Here is a 23666-nt window from a genome sequence, read left to right on the forward strand (position 1 = left end):
TGAGGGAAGTCTGTCTAGGAAGCCAAAAAGAAGGAAGTAATTAACCATGTCCAGTGGTGCTGGGAGTTTGAGGAAGGTGAGAGCAAAGCACCATGAAGAATTATAGATCAAGACAAATTTGCAGTGGTGTGACTTATTAAAGGAACTGGACACATGAATTTATGAGGCTACTACTTGGACTCTGTAAAAAAAAATTAAGTAATATGCTGTATAAACTATGATCAACATGTATCTTTAGTTCTGCTGCCCCTTGCCTCTTTAGTATTCGGTGAGAGTAATAAGTCCCCACCCCTGGAAGAAAATCCCAGTGGGCACATTTAAATCCTGCGCATTCACCACAGGTGAGGCCCCTTTCTGGTGCTGGGGAGAGAGCAATGAATGAAAATGCTTACAACCCTGGCAAGCCCATGAGTATGTGCTCTTAGGTGAGATGGTTCTACAGTCATTTTCAGTGGAAAATAGTCTCTATTAGGAAATTAAAATGCCTGGTCCTGTGTAATTATCAAAACCATACCTTGACTTAACATCAATCCTCATTTTCTCCCAAAGTCTGGCCTGCCTCTGGCAGAGAGCCTGCACTCCCTGACTTTTCTTTTCCCTTTATTCACACTCCCCAGTCCACCAGTTGTTGTTTCCCTCTCAGCCCTGGTTAAAAATAAGGAAAACGCTAGAAAATTCTTAAGTAACTGGATGGTTTTGTGATCTCTGCAGTGTTTTCTAAACACACGTTCTTAGGATACCTGATGGTGATTAAGGGTTGTTTTTCATGCAATATTCAGAAATTTCCAGCTGCTTTCTTTTCTCCTGCTAGTCCTTGAGTGAGCTGGCTGGCAAATCCTACCTTAAGTTGTCCCTTGGGGCTCTGTGCTCAGTCCCAGGGCACCCAGCTATACCCCGCCATTGGCCTCTTTCTAGGAAGGACTCCAAACTCCTCCACACGAGCCCAAGACTACCCATGATGGCTCTTTTTAGTGTGGCCCATCTTGCCCATGCATGGGACTCACATATCTTTTGTTCTGATAAATTCTTACAGTAAAGGACAGTCTCTGTACAGTAGCAAGCTGTGCCAAGAAAGTAATTAGCCTTTTCTCACCTTCTAGATTTCCAAGACAGGAATCAGGCTCCAAGCCAGGGCATCCTCCTCCCGCAAGGAAAACCTTAAACCTTCTGTGAAAGGCCATAAGGAAGCTCTCCTCTCTAGGTCTTCATAGCGAGGAGATAAGCTCAACCTTCTTCCTTCAGGGAGGAAGGGTCTACAACTCACAGCACAACTTTTCCAATACATTTTCCTCATAAAAGCCTCTCCTCTCCTTGTAATGTCTTCAAGTGCGGGAAGTTTCAACATTAAAGGCACGTTTTTAGAAAAGGTTTCCTTGAAAACTGGCACATCGGAACGTGCCTTGCCCTCATTATAATATCTGATATCTCTCCTGTCAGCTCCATAGTCAAGGCTGAGGAGGGAAGGGTAGAGCTCTAAAGGAAGAATACAGTCCTGATATTGTTTATCTATGTAAAAATAAAAACAAATTATGCTGGAAATTGGACTTGCTATAAATAACACCGTTATGATTTATCAAGTTTCTTACATCGTGGAATGAGATAGTTGACTCTTTTCTGAGCTGTTAGCAAAAGGGAAAGGAGCCTGCAATGTGGGGGCCAAGTAGGACAGTTAAAAGGGACAAGAGGTTTAAAATAGAGAGGACAGATTGTGCTTTTAGCATATAAAGTAAACCCAGAGTCTGAAGAATTACGCTACAAGTATAACATGAATTTTTTTTAGTCACAAACAGAATGCAGCCTTCTAACGTTATGTGGCTTCTCCAGTTAATTGTTCAGTCTTCAGCTTTCTTTGATCAGGGAAGAAGGTAGGACACTTTAGGGCATGAGAGATTATGCTATCTAGTAATAGCATTGCCTGGAGAAAGAGGACAAAGAAATCTAAAATTACTTTAGGATTTACCATAGCTACTCTGAGTAGAAACTGAAACAAGAAATAATTAATTTCTGTTTTTCAGTACTGAAAGCAATAAAATATATAGAAGCTAATTTAGGATTTTCCAGAAAATGTATGGGAGCTAAGGTTAGGACAGTTGATGAGATCAGTGAAGATGAAGAGTGAAAGTCAACGAATGAAAAAAAGATGATAAAACCTAGTTCTGAGGTGTACTTTCAGGGGAGGCAAAGAGGAAGCAACAGAATTTCCTCTGTCAAAAACAGGTGTATGGAAGCCTAGAGAACAAAATGATTGAACAGGGAGTACCAGATGTATCAAAATTTCAGAGAGGTGCCAATGAAATAACTAAAGATGGAGACCCCAGAAGAAAGTTGACGATGTTCCCCGATTTTGAGTAGGGAAACCAATGGCTGATAGGCAGAATTCCCAGAAAAAAAGAGAGATGAAGGAAAGTATAAAAGACCTCAATTTGTTCATGATTATAGTAAATCTTAAACAAGCCAACTTGATTGATTGACTGAAACCATCAGCAACCTGGTCAGTTCATCACTGAATATTGATATTTTACTATTCAGGATTCTGACTTAGGGGGTTCTGCATAAATGTCTTTCTACAAATATAAAGAAGAAAACAAACAAAACAAGAAAATCCAGTTAAAGTCTTGGCAAGCATTCAGGAGCACCCGACACAAATGTGTTTGCTTACAAATCTTCAGTGACGTTTCCATGAACATCCCAAGCCCAGAAGATCCTATTTAATTATTATATTGGTTTGGTAATACTAACAACAGAACTGTGGATGATTTTTGTTTTTGTTTTTGTTTCCTTTTTTAGTTTGGTCTTTTCTCAGTGTTCTTTTTAGTAGCCACATGATTGAATTTGCCGCCAGACATTTAACAAGACAACCCTTTCTTATAGGTGCAGACAACAACCATGTGCATCTCTGTCAGCCTCAGTGGCTTTGTGGTCCTGGGCTGCCTGTTCGCACCCAAGGTGCACATCATCCTGTTCCAGCCGCAGAAGAATGTGGTCACACACAGACTGCACCTCAACAGGTTTAGCGTCAGCGGAACTGGGACCACGTATTCTCAGTGTAAGTACGGAACTCGGCACTGACCTGTCCGTGACTAGCCCTGGAACAGACAACAGGCTCAGAGGGGAAGCCAAGGACATAGTAAGGCGGGGACAACAAAGGGCCATCGCCATGAACAATCACAATTCCATTTTCAGAAGTCCTGGCTCAACCCCACAAGTCAGGGGCCGTGCTAGGTGCTAGGGATACGGAGGGGAGTGGACAAGTCAAAGCGCCTATTTTGGTAGGGCACGCGGTCCAGCAGGGAAGACAAACATTAAATTCACAGGGGCAGTTAGGGTGTCTGGCCATGCTATGGAGTCTGAGAACTTACTCCTTAGTCCTGACTCTGTGACCAGATCGGGGGGTAACCTGGAGCACCTCACTTTACCATTTGCAGTCCTACTTTACTCACGGGTCTGGAGGGTTGGATTAGACTGGTGCTCTGTAAAGGATGTTCTGTGTCACTGAGATGATGAAGGTGCTTCACGAAAAATTAAAAAGGGAAGATGACTGAGTAAGACGGAAAATGGTACATCCTGAATACCGCTTTGGAAGTTCAAAGCACCTCCTTGAACATGAAGTGTTTGTCTTAAGAAACCGTACAGCCACGCAGCCTGTTTAGCTGTGATTTACTGTTTCTTAGATGTAGTCGACCACATTTAAACCAGCTAATGTGTTCCCACGGAACACACCCTGAAAAATGCTGGAGTACATCTGCCTCCTGCTTCAGTGACACGATGCTTTTCGGTTGCGGGCCGGCTAAGAAGCAGTGTCAAGTGCAGGACAGCAGAGGAACCCCCCCAATTCACGGTGGTTTCCCCTGCTGACCTGCAAATATCTGAACACTCCCCTTTGTGAATCACTCACGTAATTCTTGGCCTCAAGGAACCTAAAGGGGACAGGCTTTTAAGCCATTTTCATCTTCTCAGTGGTACAAAGCCTGAGAAATTCACTGACAGAAGGGGAGGGAGGAGGAGGGGCGAAACCACAGGAGGGGGAAGGAAGACTGGAGTGACAGAGACAAATGACTACTTCACCGTTTTTGCCTCGAGTCGATCGGAAAGGATGCTTCAAAATAGCTCAGCACCACAGAGTGAGCAATCACATTAGTGCCCCAGATTCGGCAACAAAGTATGAACTGTAACAGGGCTGCCCTTCCCCCAGCAAACACAGGCAAGGCTGCTGGCTGAAAGGCGGCTTTCCAGGATGCACCGTTTGTATCTACCACTCCCGGGTAGAGACAGGGATGTGACTGTCTTTCCAGATGCCATTGCCAGGCGTCCCCATGGTTGAGTCCCAGGACATGGTACAACTTGTAAAACGATTTTCCCTGGACCTTAGAGAAACCTGCTTACTTCTTGAGCAAACAAATCTCTTTTCTAGAGCCCGACTCTTAACAGCTAGCAAGTCCAGACAAGAAAGAACTGGCAATAACAAAGAACAACAATGATAAGAGAGGGGAACAGGGACTGTCATTCATTGAGTATTTTCTATCTGCTGGGTATGGTGCTCAAGGTTATACACACGTGTGCACCTGTGCCGTATCTTATTTAATGCGCACAATGCCAAATATCAAGAAACCGGCATCCCGCATATTGAAAGTGGCAGAACCGGAATTGAGAGTCAGTTTCTCTGATTTCAAAGGCAGTGTGTCAAACCACCGGATGGTGCCACTTGACTCAAACTGCAAGCTGGGAGATCTCCCGGGAACTTAGGTCCATGGTAGGCTTTACCGGGAGAACAATAGAAAAGTTCCCCTAGGCTGGGCAGCAAGATATACTTCTGAGAAAAAGTCATCTTGTTCTCTGAGCTCAGAGTTCCTAGTTGTTATTCAAACAATTTAACAAACTCCTTAAATCTTCCACAGACATGGATACATGCAGACCTCAGTAATTTTGAAATGGCAGCATTTCCTGATATATATATATAGGAATTAACAAATTCCTCCAGGAATAACAAGGGCACTTGACCCAACCAAGTCTCTCTTCATAATTTCAAAAATATCCATTTACACAAAAGTAACGTCTGTTGACCACAATGGATCTGCTTAGTCTTTCTCTCAGAATGCTAATCTCTCAGCGGCCCAGTTAATTCTTCAAAGTCAGCATCTACCCAGCCCAACATTTTAGAACAATTTTTTCACCCAATGAAATTTTAAGTAAATTTTTTTCTTCAGAAAAGACCTCATTTTTAAGAATAGCCTTTCTCTAATTTATATTAATGAAGTGGTATTAAAATATTAGGGTGAAGAATTTTTCATGTGATACCTCTGGGCATTTCAAAGTATATATGTAACAAATACATTAATCCATTATTTGTAATTCTTTATCTTTCAATCAAAATAGTTTTACTTGTGGGCTCATTCTATCCCATGAGTACTAGACATTACAATTTCTGATTCACAGATGAGAAAATATAGGAGGTACTTCTCAAAGATATACAATGATTCAAGAATCGAAACTGGGTTTCCTGACTTGTGATTAATATCTTAACCATTTTAAGAAATTGGAAATACAGTCACTCATGGAATTCACTCATTCATTAAATGCTTGAGTACCTTCTACACAACAGAAATATCTAAGCACCTGTGTACATAGTGGTAAAAAGGACAGATGCCCTGGTCCCATGAAACTCAGTGTCTAGACAAGTGTTGTCCTTACTGTAGTATAGGACCCATTAATGGGTTGTGAAATTTATGCAGCACGTTTGGCCAGCAGTTTTCAGAAGAAAAAAATTAAATATATCAGAGTTCATTATATGTAATAAGGATAAGTAGTATTTCATGAAGTTTGCTCCAGAGGTGATATATGTATACAAGGTCCAGATAAAATGTTTATTACTATGAATTGCAGCCAAAGAAGTTTGAAAGACACTTGCCTCTGGGACCTAGTTTATGGATGGACATGTTACTGACCCACTATGACGATAGTTAAAGCAACCGGTTTAATTCTCAGTGCCTGTTTCCTGCATTAAATAATCAGCTCAATTTATATTCATTTCCTTCCTAAATGCCAGGAAGTACACGGTTTTGGAAATCAAGAAATATCCTTAAATTGCTCCGAGTTCATTAGGTAAAGCATATGTTTTACTTAGTTGGCATGTAATTTATGTTCTGCTAAGTATTATGCAGGCATTTTACTGTATTGAGTTATTATTACCAATATTGCTGCTGGTTTTCTAATTTAATCCCTCCAGATGGAAAACCAACAACTCTATGTGTTGATGAGAATATCTTAGTGCAGCATCAAGGTTACCCCACAACCCATACATACATGTAGGTAACTATTCCCACATAGCATACTTCCCCCAAGCTTTGTGACTTCAAAACAATAACCTTTAAAAAAATACAAATGAAAATAAAACAATATAATGATTTTATCATCTTAGGATTTGGTGGGCCCAGAATGCAGACAGGGCTTGGCTGAGCAGTTCATCTGCTCTTGTGAGGCCTGGACCAGGTCCTTCTGTGGTTTCAGCAGAGACTGAGCTGAGCTGGAGGCCCACAGTCACTATGATCTCAGACTTCACAGCTTGGCAGGACGACTTGCCACGTGCAATCCTAGAGAGGATGACAAAGCCTGTCCAAATTTGAGGGAAGGGACATAGACGCCCCCACCTCTGAAATAATTCATGGCCATTTTTATTATGACACATTCGCCCAAGCCTTCCCCCAGTACTGCAGTTTTATCAGAAATCACAAAGATGAGACACAAGCAATCCTGTTAACGCCAAGAAGTTACCCAGGCCAGAAGGTGCAGCCAAATTCATTCCCACTTAATTCTCGGGCAAGAGTAGGAAATGCCACCTCACGTAGGAGCCTGGGTGAGCCACCTGACAGCAGCTAAGGTGGCTGAGAGCGGACAAAGTACTAGTATTGGATTTTAAAGCTGAGCAGTTGCTCCAAAAAGATGGAAAAGCATGACCAAACTTAGAGGCAGGCATGGACAAAAGGACATGTTTAGGGACATCTTGGAAAACTCATGGTCTGTGAAATGTTTACATCCTGCTAAGTGCCAAAAAGAACAATTTTAGTTGTATCTGATTAACCATATACGCAGTGGGAGTCAAAATAACAAAAATGAAGGTAACGTTCATTTTTCTCTAGTAAGTACACCACTAGGCCAATGGCTCCCAATATCTGTGAACCAAAAGGACAAAAACCAAACCAAACCAAAACAAAACAAAAAACCCTCTTTGAAATGAAGTTCCCAGGCCCCACCTAGAGATATGCTGAGTCATATGGTCTGGGTCAAAAGCAATCTGGTTTGTAACAGATACTCCAGCTGGTTCAATGGAAGTGGCCCAAGGGACATATTTTGAGAGCCTCGGCCTTAACCATGCTGACTGCTTCACCCACTATTATCAGTGTGGGCCAGGGAGAGCCTCGGAGAGGACCCTCATGGAGGGAGCAGGCAGTGGGTTCAGAGGGGCCAGGTGTTCTGAACTCCCGTCCTCTGTCTCGTGCCACAGCCCCGTGCAGCTACGATTTCCCCAGCTCTCTCTGGAACCCTCCAGAGAACGCATTTCTAGCACAGAAGTACCTGTCCACACAGAAGACATTTAGTGAAACTGGGAATACTCCCTCAAATAACAGTTAACTCAAAGACCCTAAAATCTTCAACTCATACTTGTAATGCTGCTCATATACCCCCACACACAAGCAAACATTCTTCGTATCTGAATGAGAAGGAAGAGACCATCTTTGTTCAGCTTCAGAAGCACAAGGGCTTCCCAGAGCTGGTTCCCAAAGACAGGCAATCAAGAACATAAGCTGCAAGTGTAAGGAGAGCTGCCTAATCACGAAGGACACAAGCTGGGTGTACGCATGAGGTTATGCAGCAGAAAACCCTAGGGCCTCCGTGCAGGTCGGAATATTGTGGACACTAATACGAGTTCTAATCAGCGCAGGCTGGGGAGGGAGAGGTGAGAAACAGGAGTGTGTCCAATTGTCTTCCGAGCCATTCTGTATCCAGATTTGGTCCCATGGGGATGTGTGTTTCTCCTGCTCTGGTGATCATTCAGAGATATGCATGCCATTATCATTAAGAACAGTCAAGAGGGTTCTACTAACTAATCATGTTCAGATTTGGGTCCCGGAGGAGCCGTAGGCATATGGAGATTGATTTCTTCTGCCAAAACCTTATTCAGAAAGTCGCTTGTCTAGGTGGTGAAGTGCAAATGGCTTCATTAACAGAATCACTCTTTATTACAAAGGATTTTCACATTAGAAGGAGCAGTGGTATAAAAAGATCAAGTGAACAGTCTTCCAGACTCACACTCTAATTTCCCACAGAACTACAGCAACTGAAAGCAAGCCCATGAGGATCAGACTTAGCATTTGTCAATGGCCCGGCCTTTGAAGATACCCCAGTTAAAAGGGGTAAGCCATTACGCAAGTCTGAATATGACTTTATACAAGAAAAAAAAAAAGGCACATCATGTCCAAGTTCCTTCTCAACAGCACAAGTCCAGAAAATGAGCATAATATGCCTGCACTTGACAGTCGAGGGAGTCCCATAATGACACTATGTACTAGACCGGCCAGGAAAATTAGCAAGTTATTTGACGACACAGATGGAATTGATGGTCTTTTCTGCCACAGGCATAAGTATATTATAAACATAAATCCTGCTGGCCAATCCAGGAAGAGCCAGGAGTTTTCAGCAAGCTCAGCCATCTGCTGCTTCAAAGCAGAATAGACCTAGTGCATCCACATCAGAGAGAGGTCAATCCAGTTTTCCTTTGGAGGGGAAAGTCACAAGATGCCTGAGAACCTCATTCCATCCTCCTGAGGGCGGGAGTAGAGGGGGGCCCTGACTCTCACAAGTAACCCTGCCTGTATCAGGGAACAGATGTTCACACTCCCCCTTTCTTCTACCTAACATTTCCATTGTGTTTGTCTCACAATTGCCTTTTTGCAACCCCTAAGTCATTTTCTCTTTACCTCTACTATTTCACTAGGTTTTCCCCTAAGCAAATATAGACTACCTTCTTTAATGACAGTGACCAAAGGGACTCGGGCTGGAAGAGAATGCTAACCACATTTCGGGATGGGAAAACCAGAGCCCTCTCTGTTAGACACTTTAAGGAATTTGATAAGTGAAGTCACAGATAAAATTCTCGAAAGCAGTTATGTGGCTATTCTGTCTCTCTGGATTTTCTGCCTCAGCTCAGTTACCAAATGCATCTCAGAGATGATTCTGACAGCGAGAACTTTAGCATCTGCAAGTTCAGTGATTTCTTTTTTAAATTAGAAGCCTTCTCTTCAGTGCCACACATGACAGCATCTTGTTCTACTGGCAAAGGTGCGAACATGTATTCCTCTCAAAAGCCCATTCCAGGGAGTTCAATGGCATAAATCATGTCCATCAGAGACCCCGGCGACCCCGCACCCGGGCTGTGCACAGGGAACGTGTGCTATTCCCAAGGGGTTAGCCATAAAGCTGCCCAGAAAACGTGCTTTGGTGAAGACAAAACAATGTCATTAATGGTGACTGGCTAAATGTTTATGTCCATGATAAAATTTCTCTCATTTAAATATAGTTTAAAAGTAAGCATCATTTATTTTGGGGTTTTTATTTTTTTTTTTTTTTTTTTTTTTTTTTTTTTTTTTTTTTTTTTTTAAAGATTTTATTTGTTTATTTGACAGAGAGAGATCACAAGTAGACAGAGAGGCAGGCAGAGAGAGGTGGGGGGAGCAGGCTCCCTGCTGAGCAGAGAGCCCGATGTGGGACTCGATCCCAGGACCCTGAGATCATGACCTGAGCCGAAGGCAGCGGCTTAACCCACTGAGCCACCCAGGCGCCCCATGGGTTTTTATTTTTTTAAAGATTTTATTTATTTATTTGACAGAGAGAGAAAGAGAGAGGGTACAAACAGGGGAGCGGATGGCAATGGGAGAAGGAGAAGCAGGCTCCCCACTGAGCAAGGAACCCGATGCGGAGCTCGATCACAGGGCCCTGGGATCATGACCTGACCCAAAGGCAGTCAGTTCAACAACAGAGCCACCTAGGTGCCCCGCATCATTTGTTTTTGTTTTTTTTTAAGCCTCACTTTCTTGCATTAAATGACACTGTACAGTTCCCTTCTGTCCTGTGTCATTGAATATAACAGAAACTCAGTACCCCAAAGAAAGCCCCTTAACCAGAGATGCCAAAAGTCACATGCATTTCCATGTAACCCCAAATCTATTAACACCTTTGGGGACATGGTACAATGCTCACAACTATGTAGCTATGTTAAATTAAAAAGGAAATATGCATATAGTCAAATACTGCCCATACACTGACTTCAGACGGTCAGCTCCTTGAAGCAAGCAAAGAGTCTCACATCAATTTATTCTGTACTATTTTTCCTTCCAGTAAGTGAAATTCACAGAAGAACATTCATAAATGGAAATATCTATATCCTCAGAATGGGAAAATGCCTATATATAGAAAAAAATTTTTTAACATCTTCCCTACCTAGAATAATGTCAGAGGCTTTGGGAGAGGGACTCTTAGTAGGTAACTGTGATCAATTTGAAGGATAATTTACTCCTTCATTCAAGAAGCTTTTGGGTTGAGGCTCAGCTCTAGGCACTGGGGATGTAAAGAAAAAAATAGCCAAACCGAGAATACATAATAAGTCAGGTTTTGATAAGTGACAGGGAGAAAATAACATGAAGCAAGGACAAATACAGCCACCTGGGGACACACGGTTCCTCTTTTTTATACAGTGGCCAAAGAAAGCCTCTCCGATAAGGCACCATTTGACCAGACGCATGATGGGAAGGGGACAGGGGAGCCCTGTCCGTATATGGGGAAATGCAAAAGTCCACAGCTGGAAGAACAACAGAAAGTCCGAGAGGGAAATGACCAAGGATGAAAATAAGAGGAGAGGAGGACAGAGAGGGGCCAGAGCAGGAGGACCTTAGAAATCACTTGTTTTCTGAAAGAACTGGGAAACATGCTTCAAGGGTACGGAATGACCCAGCTGTAAAAGCATTGCCCTCCGCACTTTGGCTTGTGGGCAGGACAGAGGACGGGGAGCAGGCAGAGACGTAACTGAGGAAGCTATGGCTGAGTCCAGATGTCTGTGGTTCCCGTCAGGGCGGCAGTGATGGAAGCTAGTCAAGTGTCCAGATGCTGTGTGTAGTTTGAAGGTGAAGCTGACAAGATGAGCTGCCCTAGAAGGGAGGACGAATGCCTGACATTATTTTACTTTTTTTTTTTTTAAAGATTTTATTTATTTATTTGTCAGAGAGGAAGAGAGAGAGAGCACAAACAGGCAGAGTGGCAGGCAGAGGCAGAGAGAGAAGCAGGCTCCCTGGCGAGCAAGGAGCCCGATGTGGGACTCCATCCCAGGATGCTGGGATCATGACCTGAGCCGAAGGCAGTGGTCCAACCAACTGAGCCATCCAGGGCCTGACATTATTTTATTAGTGCTGGACACTGGTGGCCTGATTGATCCCTAGACAAAGTAGCACATACATCTCTTAGCAGCTGTTTGAGCCTCAGGGTGAAGGGGCTTCCGTTCCTTGCCTGAAAACACATTTGGGTAAGAAAGAGGAAAACCCAGAGATGTTGGGAAAAACAAAAACAAACAAACAAACAAAAACCCAGAGATGTTGGGCAACTAAGGGGAAGCCAAAAGAATGCAAACTAGAATAGCACCAAAAAATTAAGTCCTTCCATTTTCAAGTTATTCATTGCACTTCCACTTTCATACGCCGTCAGGGAGGAAGAGAGTAACAGAATGTGACTGAAAGAAAGCCTGACAGGGGTGCCTGGCTGGCTCAGTCGGTAGAGCATGTGATTCTTAATTTTGGGGTCACGAGTTCGAGCCCCAGGCTGGGTGTTGAATCTACTTAAAAAATTAATAAATATATTTTTTTAAAAAAGGAAAGAAAGCATGACAGTATATCTTGGCCACAGTGGACTGGGGTGTTTAGTCAGAGACCGAGTGGAATTTCTGTTGATAAGGTAATTACGCTGTATTTTGGGTTATAAAAAAGTGTCTGCCATATTTTCTTTCCATGAATCTTGTCTCACAAGAAATAAGTCACTGAATGAGGAAGGCTTTGCATTCATAAGCTCCAACTCCACATTTGGAAATTAGATCTTGGATCTGTAGATTTTTACCCCACATCATCATGAATATGATTTCCTCTAAAATCTACCTTTAACAATTTAAGACCAACACCTAGAGAATCTTAGCCTCATTTCTTAATAACTTCCACTGTGAAATCTGACATAGCAAGGCTACCAAAACAGTGGCCAGTAGTGTCCTCATTGGCGCAGATAACCTGTATTAATCAGCAGAAGAACACCTGGAATGGGACCTCAGGGCCCCAGCCCAAATAAAATTAAGGTGATGAGTAAGAAAACAGGTTCGATAACAAAGCAGGAGGACAAAGCAACAAACGGCTGTTGGAAACTGAATTCCATGACCATAGCATTAAAATATCTCAACAAGCAGACATGCCGGGAAAAATTATTTGGGGTTACCAGGAGCAAGGAAATAGAACAGATGGGAACAAAGTAGAATGTCTGTTCTGTTTAAATGTTTGTTTTCCTTTTTTCCCGAGTCTGCTGTATTACACAGTTAGAGGAACACACTCAGGAACCAAGTCTCAGCCACTCAAATGACTAACAGACTTGGCATCCGTAAGAATCTATTAAATAAATATGTTTAGCATTGACTGAGGGCTCAGGTCCCTGAAAAAAACGGGGTCCTTTTCTCCACAGCCTGGCCAGCCTGTGCATGACAGGTGGAGGAGAAATGGGTTTCACGGTGCGAGACAAAGCAGCCACTTGGCTGCATTGATTTCCAATGCCTCCCCAAAGTGTCTGAAGTGAAATCTGCCTTCTGATGGGTGTGAATCGCCCTTTTGTGATCAATGGTGGAACTTACTGGGTCCTTTTCCACAATCTTCTGTTTTCATTTTGCATCACACCACTTTAGCCTGGAATGACTAACAACTGCTGCTCACCCCCCCCTCTCCCCCCCACCCCTGACAAAGCCCAAAATAAGCCACCATACATCTTGTTTCTGACAGAAAGTAGGATTATAGAAATTTGCTTAACCGCACTTAGGAAAATGGGCTAAACTTACACCATTAAAAACCTCATGAGAATTTCATTAGAATAATAGCAAAAGCTCATCACAAACACACACATGGAAATGATAGTACTTTGCTCTCGCCCAGATTTCACTACCTTGGGGAATAACAGATGGGCTAAGACGAGAGGCGTATGTAAAATATTTATGAAAGGCAAAGTAATTGAGATAGTAAACTCATAAAACAGTAATTTCCTCTACTATATTCAGCAGCATGGACAAAAATGAGGATATTTTTTACATAATAAAATAAAAGGCGCTGGCAGAATCTGCAGATGAAACACTAAAAGAGAAGCAGAAAAACACGAGTTACCATTCCCTTCAATACACTGAAAAGTGGTTAGGGAAGAAGTGACTACAGAAAGAGTCTGGGTGGGGGTGGGTTTCACTGTCGTTATTCCCGGTAAGACAACCTTGAGTTCGTGCGATGTGTATTATCAAGGCCTGCCATTGCTGTGAGTTTTATCTTCTTTGCAAAGAATTTGGACGCTCTAACATAGGGCATTCCCTTCAATGTCCCTGTGATGCAGGCAGGTGAGTTGAAGTTCTTCTGCAGATTCCCATAATGGTATCAATGTGGGGGCAGGGGGGAGGTGCAGGGGAATATGTGAAACTATAACTTGGGATTTTCCACATAACCACCTCTGTAGCCCCTGTCCTTCCTACCCACCTAGTCAAGATACACTGAATTTTTTAGACATTTAGAATACAGTGAGCAAGAAAAATCGTAAGCTCGAACTTAAGAACAGCATGACACTGAGCTCCAGAATAGTGTGGGAATATCACAGTAGGTTTCCAAAGTGCCGACAGGAAGGTTATTAGACTGATCCAAGATGAACACAGACAGGCATGAGCGTATCAGTCCCTGGTTCTCCTACACGTACCCCGCCCCCCATGACCTAGGATTCCTCGTCAAGCTCAGAAAATAAAAAATGGGCACAGAAATGATAAAACTTGATCCTGGAAAAGATGAAGAGTTTAGTCAGAATGTCCAAGGCATCATGCTTGCCACATGGATGTACACAGGATGTACACAGCCTGAGCCAGCTCTCCCTGCAGGGGTAGGGGGTGGTCAATGTCACAGTGTGGTTGGAGCAGCAAAATGGCCTACCTGTCCCAAAAGAAGGCTGCACATGTGCCTCCTATCTCCTGGTCATTTCTTTAGGTAGAAAAATTATTTCCTTCTCGAAACTTCTGTTATTTGAAATGCAGCCATTTATATGGTCATTCAGAGAATATTTAGAGAAGATCTATTCCATGACCAGCAATTGGGATGAAATAATGAAAAAGACAGAGCCTAGCATATTTTCTAGTCAAGAGTATTCATAGACTTAAGACACTAACAACAACAACAATAACAACAACAAAAATAGGCCAGGAAAAAAATCTGCTTTGAAATTAGGTAATGTGGCAGAGAATAACTGGTCAGCTCTTTAAATTACGTGGCCTGATGATAGCCTTTTTCAGGAGGCATTATTTCAGATGCAGATGACAAGAAGAAGCCAAACACATGATGGGGAGAGGGAAAAACATTCCTGGCAGAGGCGGTGGCTACTGCCAAGGCCTGCCATTGCTGGGATTTTCCATGCTAGAGGACAAACACAAAAAAAGCGAGGGAAGAAATCACAGAATGAAACAAATACAGAGAGATAGAGGCACGATCTGACACACCCAGGGATGTGTCATATGGAGGAAGGAGAGCACAAAGGGGATCATCAGAGGAGCCCAGGGCAATGACTGACATTTCAAAATAAACTCTCACTGCCGTATGGGGAATGTGTGGCAGAACAGCAAGTGTGAAAACAGAGACGCCAGCGGCACAACTGTCCCAGGAGCCACATGATGGTGGCTTAGCCCAAGGTAGTGGAGGCACAGAAAGGTGGACGGATGTGGGGAGTGAGTTGACTGGGGCACATGACTGGTTTGATGTGGGAGGAAGGACCAGAAAGGAAGGAAGTATAACTGTTAGACTTCTGGCTCAGGTCACTGGCTGGAGAGTGAGACCATTCACTGAAGAAAGGAAGACTAAAATGGGGACAAGTTCGGGGCTCAAGAGTTACCCTTTGGTCACCTGACTGTGAAAATGCAGGCAGAGCCACCTACGGAGGAGTCTGGCAGGCCTCCCACGTTTCCACCCAATGATGGTTGGACATCACCTCCCCTTGTTCTTTCTCTTGCCTTCCCTAGCTTTCATGAAGCGAGGGTTACATAAGTGGGAAGAAATTTTACAAGGAGTAAAGGAAAACCCTCACATTTGAAATTATCATCATCATCCTTTTCCCTCTAGTATTTGTCTAGCACCCACTGTGTTCTTCACTACAGAAAGGGAGCTTGTGACATGTTTTCTCCCAAAGTTGTACATTTTTAGTGGGATCATATTGTAAAGAAAATTGAACCTGATCCTACAAATGATCGAAGGAACAATATCTCCAAGAGTTACCGTGTCACTGGACTCTGCTTAACCTCAGACAATCCCAGAGACTTGTCTTTATGGCTTTTCTTACACACCTAGCAGAGTAATCAATGCAAAATTGAGGAGTTGTAGGCTCCCTGGTGGGGAGCCTGCTGAAAGACGTCAGTGCCCCAGATTGGTGATTGAGCATATGATCTCAACATTTATAATTAGTTTCTCCTTTGTGTTTAAAGAAAATCATATGGAAAAATGTCATTTTATGGGGCAAGAATATTTCCACTATCAGGCATGAATACTTCAGCAGGAAATGAGCTTATATGATTATTAACCAAGCGATGTACTTAAAGAATGGGATAGCTGACATCAGTTTGACCTGGGCTTTGGTCAGGTAGCCAAGAGGATCAGTTCCTTCTCGGCAAAGCATATCATCATCGACGGGCCAAGGGATGCAACATGAACAGCTCTGAAAGGAAATGTAAGGTCATCTCTGATTCTCTTGGCTACATAGTTGCACAGCCCAGGAAGAATGGGGCTCCTTGCCTTTGTTGTTGTTGTTATTCTAATTCAGTAAAAAGACAAAGCTGTATGTAGATTTCTCATAAAAACAAAACCTTTAAAGTAACATAAGATATGCCTTGCATTGAGGAAAACTAAATGCCATATACCGAATGAATATACACACCCGTATCATACTCATACCCTGACACTGTCGTCACTATTGTCATTAACAAGAGCCTCATGCCTTTGGAACGTCACCCCTTCTGAAAATTGTTAAGAATCTGAGTTCTCAGCACCCCAGCCCTTGCTGGAGTGTTCACAGAGGTTATCCACTTGAGCAATGAAAATGCATCAAACCATTCTGTAAGGCAGTGGAGTTCACAGAAGACTTGTGAGACTACCCAGAGAGAGCAAATATAATTGAGGTCCTAAAACTGTAACTAATTGGGGCACCTGGGTAGCTCGGCGGGTTAAGCCTCTGCCTTTAGCTCAGGTCATGATCTCGGGGTCCTGGGATCGAGTCCCACATCGGGCTCTCTGCTCAGCAGGGAGCCTGCTTCTCCCTCTGCCTGCTTCTTTGCTTACTTGTGATCTCTCTCTCTACCAAATAAATAAAATCTAAAAAAAAAAAAAAGCCATAATTAAGTTAACAATCTTTAAGAAATTTGCAGTGAACTCTCAGTTTTGCACATTCTATCTTAACCAATGTATAGCTTACCAGAGCTAATTTTAAATCCATAAGCGACTCCTTTCAACAATGATGATGCTTATGAACTCTCCAAGAGGGATGACATTAGCAGAGGTATGCGCCAGGTACAAACGAATTTTGAGCACAACACATTTAGAAGGTTGGCCTACTACAGCATTAAATCACTTATCTTTTTCCAAAGTTAAATTAAAAATGGGTTTTTGAACTTAATTTTAACAAGGGTCTGGGATCATCTGTTCCATCACCTACATGGCTCACTCGACTAACACCGAATTTTCCGACCTGTTTTGTTTTCCAGCTTCTGCCAGCACCTATGTCCCCACGGTGTGCAATGGGCGAGAAGTTCTCGACTCCACCACCTCATCTCTGTGATTGTGAATTCCAGTTCAGTTCTCGTGTTTTTAGACTGTTAGACAAAAGTGCTCGCGTGCAGCTCCGGAATATGGAAACAGAGCAAAAGAACCCTAGTACCTTTTTTTAGAAACAGTACGATAAATTATTTTTGAGGACTGTACAGTATATAGTGATGTGCTAGAACTTTTTAGGCTGATTTTAGCGCCCCTATTATTAACGATTCCCCGGGACACGGAAATAACCATTGTTTACAGAGCTGAGCATTGGTGACAGGGTCTGACAGGGTCCGTCTAAACAAAAATATGGTGGCAATATTAGGTAACTTTTTTTCCTATGAAGTTTTTTGTAGGTCCTTGTTGTAACTAATTTAGGATGAGTTTCTATGTTGTATATTAAAGTTACAATATGTGTAACAGATTGTTTTTCTCAGCACAAGATAAAAAGCATCTGTATTAATGTAAAAATACTGAGAATAAAACCTTCAAGGTTTTCCAGCATGGTGGGTAATGGCTTATTCTTTTTTAGTCACTTTAAGAAATTGGAATAATATGTTGACTTTAGATTATTTCTACATCTAATGTCAGCTGTAATTTTCTATTGTGCTTCTCTTTACACCTACATGTGCTCTGAACACAAGCTGTAGCCCTTCTGGACAGTTCTGAGCAAATCTGGACTTTGGAGACCACAAAGGTCAGAATTTCACTGATGGCACCATAGCTCTCCGGCAATGTCAGTGGCCAGATGACAAAACATACGGGGTTCTTTAAGCCACATCCGTACCGCAGCCCAGAATTTGCCCAAATCAGCCTCTGATACAGTCAAGAGAGGGTTCTTGCATTCTGAATGCAGGCACTGTGGCCTGCCAGGAAAGGCGGGATAGCTCTCATTTTCAAAAGCATAAAGATGGGAAACTATCCTAATACAACTATTCTAAACTAACCAGGAAGTTACTAGGAAGGAGGCTGGGAGAGCATCTTGTCAACCCATTGGAAAAACACCCTCACCAATGAGAGCTAAATGGGGCAATAAAATGCAGGATATGTTATCATCCGGGGTGTTTCCGAAGTCCCCATTCATGTTTAGTGACATGCTTGTCATTAAACTTGGATATTTTACAAAGCTCAATGCAGGAATGAACAGGGAAAGTGTGGATAAAGTAAAACTGGCTCATTTTGTACCCACACTTTCCTACTTCCCCTTGTAAATCCTTCAGTCACAAATAGTTTATCAATGTCAGAAAATTCACTAAGAACTCATCTTCCTGCCAGGTCCTGCACCATGTACCATGACTAGAGAACATATTCATGTCCTGTGGCTGATTTAACAACCTACCACAAATGGGATCACTTAAAGTAACAGAAAAGTTATTCTCTTACAGTTCTGGAGACCAGAAGTCCAAAATCAGAGTGTTGGCAGCACTGTCCCCCACCGAAGTTCTAGGGGAGAATCCATCCCATGCCTCTTGTAGCTTCTGGGGTTGTCAGCTTCCTTGGCTTGTGGCCCCATCACTTCGGTCTGTGGCTCCATCTTCACATCACCTCCTGTGTGTCTAGCTTCCCCTCTGTGTGCTTCTGATAACAATAGTTGTCACTGCATTTGGGGCCCACCTGGATAGTCCAGGATAATCTCATCATAAGAGCCTTAAATTGTTCATATCAGCAAAGGTCTTTTTTTCCAAATAAAAAAACATTCCCAGGTTCCAGGGGTTAGGATGTAGATCTATCCTTTGCAGGGTGGGGGGGTTACTCTTCAGCACACGGCAGAGAGAAGATGTCATGTAGTTCCTGCCTTTAAGGACCATAAAGACAGGAAATGATGCTAATGGAAGAAGTGTGACTGAGGAAAACAGTGAGAGGAAGGAGGAGGAGATCAAGGATAGAAAGGGCACACGGGGGGCACCTGGGTGGCTCAGTGAGTTAAAGCCTCTGCCTTCGGCTCAGGTCATGATCCCAGGGTCCTGGGATAGAGCCCCGCATGGGGCTCTCTGCTTAGCAGGGAGCCTGCTTCCCTTCCTCTCCCTCTGCCTGTCTCTCTGCCTACTTGTGATCTCTGTCTTTCAAATTAAAAAAAAAAAAAAAAAAGGGGGCACACAGGCTCAATAATCAGGGCCTGGTTCATTAGGACATATCAATGTTATTTTTAAAAAATTTAGAAATTGTGAGCAATGGCACACAGCCAACAGGAGTGAGCTTGGAGGACATAAAATGAGGAGTCAGATGTTTGAAATTCTCTCCTTCCTTCTGAATGCATTTGGATCAGCAATGGAACTAATCCATCCAGAAGTCACCAGATGCTCAAAGACAGCAGTGCAAATCAGTCTCTGAAACTCATATTCAAGGAAGAACCTGTACTGGGGGAGAGTGGGTGGGGAGGACTGGATAGTAGATTCAAGGCAGTAAATGGCAGAAGAGCATCCTGCTGTGGGGTACAGTGGTGGGAGTGCCAGATACGTGCAACCCAAATGAGCATCTGTTCAAGGTAAAGACTGAGGCCAGGCTGATGGGAGGGAGAATAAACATAATCCATTGATGGGATGTGACAGCTGGAGGAAGGCCGTGTCAGATGGGTGGTTCAGAGACACAGCTGATGCCTAAAATAATCAAACTGATCATGGATCTTCTTAAACAAGGCAATGAGGACATGGGTGAATCTTGAGAACACTGGACTGGGGAGGAGGGTTTTGACCTACGGGCCACTGTACCTTTCACACTCCGCCTGCACACTGGACACAGAGTAATTGACAGTTCTCGTCATTTTCTCCTTCTTTGCCCTAAGCCTTGTTTCCTATTGGAAAGAGCCTGACTTAACATGTGATCCCTAGAAATAATTTTTTGGAAAAACATTCAGAGTATGTATGGAAAAACAGCAACTGTAAAACAATTTTTACATAAGCTATTTCGAACAAATAGGTTTTGATTTTTTTTTTTTTTTAAACTCTGGTAAGAACATTTCATCCTTCCAGAATATAAAACTGGTTGAGCGGATCCATCTTTGCAAACTGTTCCTGAGTTTCAGGAGGTCAAGCAGGACGATCTGCCCTACTTATTAACATATCAGAACCTAATGCTATGGGTGACAACCGTTGGCATTCAGAGTGTTTACAGTCCCTGAAGCGCTCTGGGTCCTCTCCAGTTTAAATACTACTAGATCCTCTTGCCCACTCAGATTCATCATGGTAATATAAAAAAGTCCCGTTTTCAAGTTGTGGGGCAAGCTGGTTGGCAGACCACACAAGGGACAGATTAAGAAAGAAGCTGAGAAAGAAGGTGATTCAGACAGTGCACTTTTACAACCTTCACCTACTTTCCCGGGGCTAGCCTCTGCCTTCCTCACTTAGCCATCACGATAGTTTCAGGTCCCAGAGCTCTTCGCTATAAGCCTGGAGAAGCCAAGAAAAGTGAGGTGCCAGGAACATGGAACGGCAGTATGGGTTCTAACCGCCATAGCTCTAATAACAAAGGTCAAAACCTGTGAAGAAGGCCATGATCGCCCCTGCCTTGTGACACAAAGGTGAGGTTTATAGAACTCCCACTGGTTTAACTCTTTTACGTCACGCAAACAATGTAATCTGAAAGCAGCCATCTGAGATAAAGAAGAATTGCTCCGCTCCACACCAAATCTACCGATACCCACAAGCTATTTTAGACAGAGCTCTTCTTCTAACACTCATTAATAAGAGGAAAATTCCAACAGATTAAAAGCTGAACTGGGACATTTTATTCAAGGAAATTAGAGGTCCATTTCTCAAGCCACCATCATTAAAGGAATCCCGTCTTTTGTAGCTCAGTAGGTCTTAAAATAGGATTTGGTAAACGTGTGTGGATGGAGGTGTGTGCTTGCCTGGACGCAGGCAAATGGATCAGGTGAGCCTCTCTGGTCAAGATTCAAGCTGGGATTCAAGATTTTATGCTGAAACTACTTGTATACATCAACAGCCCCTACTTGGGGATAGTACGGTTACTTTAAATGGATCTATATGTAAGACTGAGTAGTATCTCCAAATCCAGTTATCTTAGCAATAACTATTACACAAATCCCAATAAGAAAAGGTGTGTAAATCAATCTTGCTGGTTGAATTTGAACCTACTCACATACTCTAGCTTTATCATTTGCTAGTCAGTATCTAGAACTGAGTCCCAAAACTACAAGAGAAACGCAGAAGAGTATCTGGCTTTGCCTTTGTGTAGGTGATTACATCATCAAGGGAGCGGGATGGGTTATTTCCTTCCTGCACATCTCTAGAGAATTGAGAAACTTTTTGAGGTGCTAAGCACCTAACAGGCCAAATCAGAATCTTCTGCATTGTTTTGTTTATGGGTGGCAGTGATTAAAACTAACGGTCAGCAAACCACAGCTCGCAGGCCAAATCCTAGTCCAGCACCATCTTCAGAAGGCCTGTGAACCAAGAATGCTTCCACATTTTGCAATAGTTGAGGAAAGAATCAAAGAAGAATATGTCATGACAAGTGAAATTTAAATGACACTCAAATTTCCATGTATATAAATAAAATTTTATTGGCATGCAGCCACGCCCATTGGTTTACATTATTGTCTAGACCACATGCCCTGCAAGGCTGAAAATATTTACTACCTGGTCCTTTACAGCAAAAGTTTGCTGGTCTCTCTGATCTAGACAACTACAATAGTAGTATCAATTGCAATGGTAATATCAATATCCACTACAATAGTGTTATCAATTTTCAAATATTTGTCCCCATCTTCAAGCTTTACTTCCTTCATTTATAATCCTAAAAGGAACTCATCTGAAAATGTTAAGCTAAAAGAAATAAAATCCAGCAAGAGTGTCATCTCTAGCCAGTCAATGTGAGGGTGAAATCCATTTAACATTCAATGAATGCATCAGATGTTGGGTTGTTTTTTTGTTTGTTTTCTTGTTTTTTTGCTGTTTTTTTTTTTTTTATTTGGGGGTTCTTTTTTTGTTGTTGTTTTAAAGTTTACTCACCATGGGACATCTTTAGGGCAACCTGAATTTAGGACTTCGTCCTGTAAATCTGAGCTAACATCCATCGTTATGGTAAGAGATGTGAGGATATTTTCTCTCAAGAGGAAGACCTACTCTACATATCTTCTATTTAAAAAAGATAAATGTGAGCATACACTGACTTTAAACTTGCCAGTAAAGTCATCTTCCCACTCCAACTTCCAGGAATTTTACTTTCATGAGGAAGAGAGAAATGATCTGCACATAAACCTTTCATTAGGAATCACCAAGAGCCACATGAAGTAGTTCTACTAATAGATGTCAAAAGACAGTTGACCCAATCTGTCTTAAAGAATCAGTCAATCATGACCCATCACCTGGGAACCTAGAGACTCCAGTTCATAAATGACTGGAGCCAAGCAATTCCTCCACATCACCCTTTAAACCACCTTTTCTCCTTGGGAAGAAAATAATCACAAAACTCTACACAAAAATACTATGAAACATTTTTAATCCTGGAAAGGACCTGATTTACTAGTAACCAAAAAGGGGAAAAGTCAACAGGAATAAAATTCAGTCTTTTAAATCAAGTGGACACATATCAAATTGCTCAACATTGTTAAATGGCATGATGTAATTTATCCATAGAAGACATTGTCTCATCCAGTGGAGAAGCGATTTAAATATGTTTTGACAGAGTGCTAGGAGATATTATAGGCGACAGTGGGCTTAATGTAGTATTTAAGGCTTCAAAACCTGTGCCTTTTAGAAAAATAATCTAGAACTTCTCCTACCATTTATGAGGGGAAAAAAACAACAAATGTCTATTAAAAGTCACAGAAACATGATTAATTTGTTTATGCCTTCAACATTCCACTAAGCTCCACAAAGGCAAGACATAAAATTACAGTGAATTTTATAGCCAAGATTGGTCTGAATATTCTCCTCATGATATTATTTCTTTCATACTCCCTCAGTGCTTGCAATAAAATGACAGATCACTGGGATCCAAAGGGGGAAAGGCAACTCCTTTCCAAAGATGGGACTGAGATGACAAAATCTATTTTATATATCTAAAATTAGAAATAAAATAAATTCTTCAATACAAACTACATTTTCAGAGAGTTCATTAAAATTTAAGGCATTTTTTGACATGTCAGAGATTTTAGTCTGGTGACGGGAGAAGAAAGAAGCTACCTGGGAGCAAATCCCAATTATCTCTATGGCTTGGTACATACACATGGAACACAGCTGAAGATGAAGAGAGGTGACAAGTGACTATGTGGAACCTCCTAGCTCTGTCCAGCCTGGACACCTTTGCCAGGGCTCCTCTGAAAAGAAGCATCTCCCATGTATTGTCATTCTTCTGTTTAAATTTTGATCAAGATGGGAAAGGTTCATCAGCACAGTTACCAGGATAAATGTGAGCAATGCCAAAATATTTTCTTATTAAAAAGCAAGATTTAAGAAACTGAATGTGAAAAAGGTTGATGCTAAGTGACGTCCTTCCTGAATTTCACGACAAACAACAAAATCACGGCAACCTCGCCTATACTGATGAATCCCACAGCAAAGATGTACACAAAAACGAACATTCATCCAACGATAATAGGATGGTTCA

The 23666-nt window shown here is 42.3% G+C and overlaps 1 protein-coding gene across 1 annotated transcript in view; it reads left to right on the forward strand.

Annotated features, from left to right (window-relative positions):
* LOC111155316 (glutamate metabotropic receptor 3) overlaps nt 1-17600 on the forward strand; it is a 97111-nt gene extending 79511 nt beyond the window's left edge. The window contains exons 4-5 of the mRNA XM_022515460.1: nt 2872-3046; nt 17048-17600. Of these exons, the coding sequence (XP_022371168.1) occupies nt 2872-3046; nt 17048-17121 (249 nt within the window). The 3' untranslated portion in view covers nt 17122-17600. The remainder of the gene's footprint in view (nt 1-2871; nt 3047-17047) is intronic.
* Nucleotides 17601-23666: the final 6066 nt, after the last annotated feature.

Source organism: Enhydra lutris, unplaced genomic scaffold (genome assembly GCF_002288905.1).
Source record: "Enhydra lutris kenyoni isolate GAN:26980312 unplaced genomic scaffold, ASM228890v2 scaffoldscaffold40, whole genome shotgun sequence".
Taxonomy (NCBI): domain Eukaryota; kingdom Metazoa; phylum Chordata; class Mammalia; order Carnivora; family Mustelidae; genus Enhydra; species Enhydra lutris.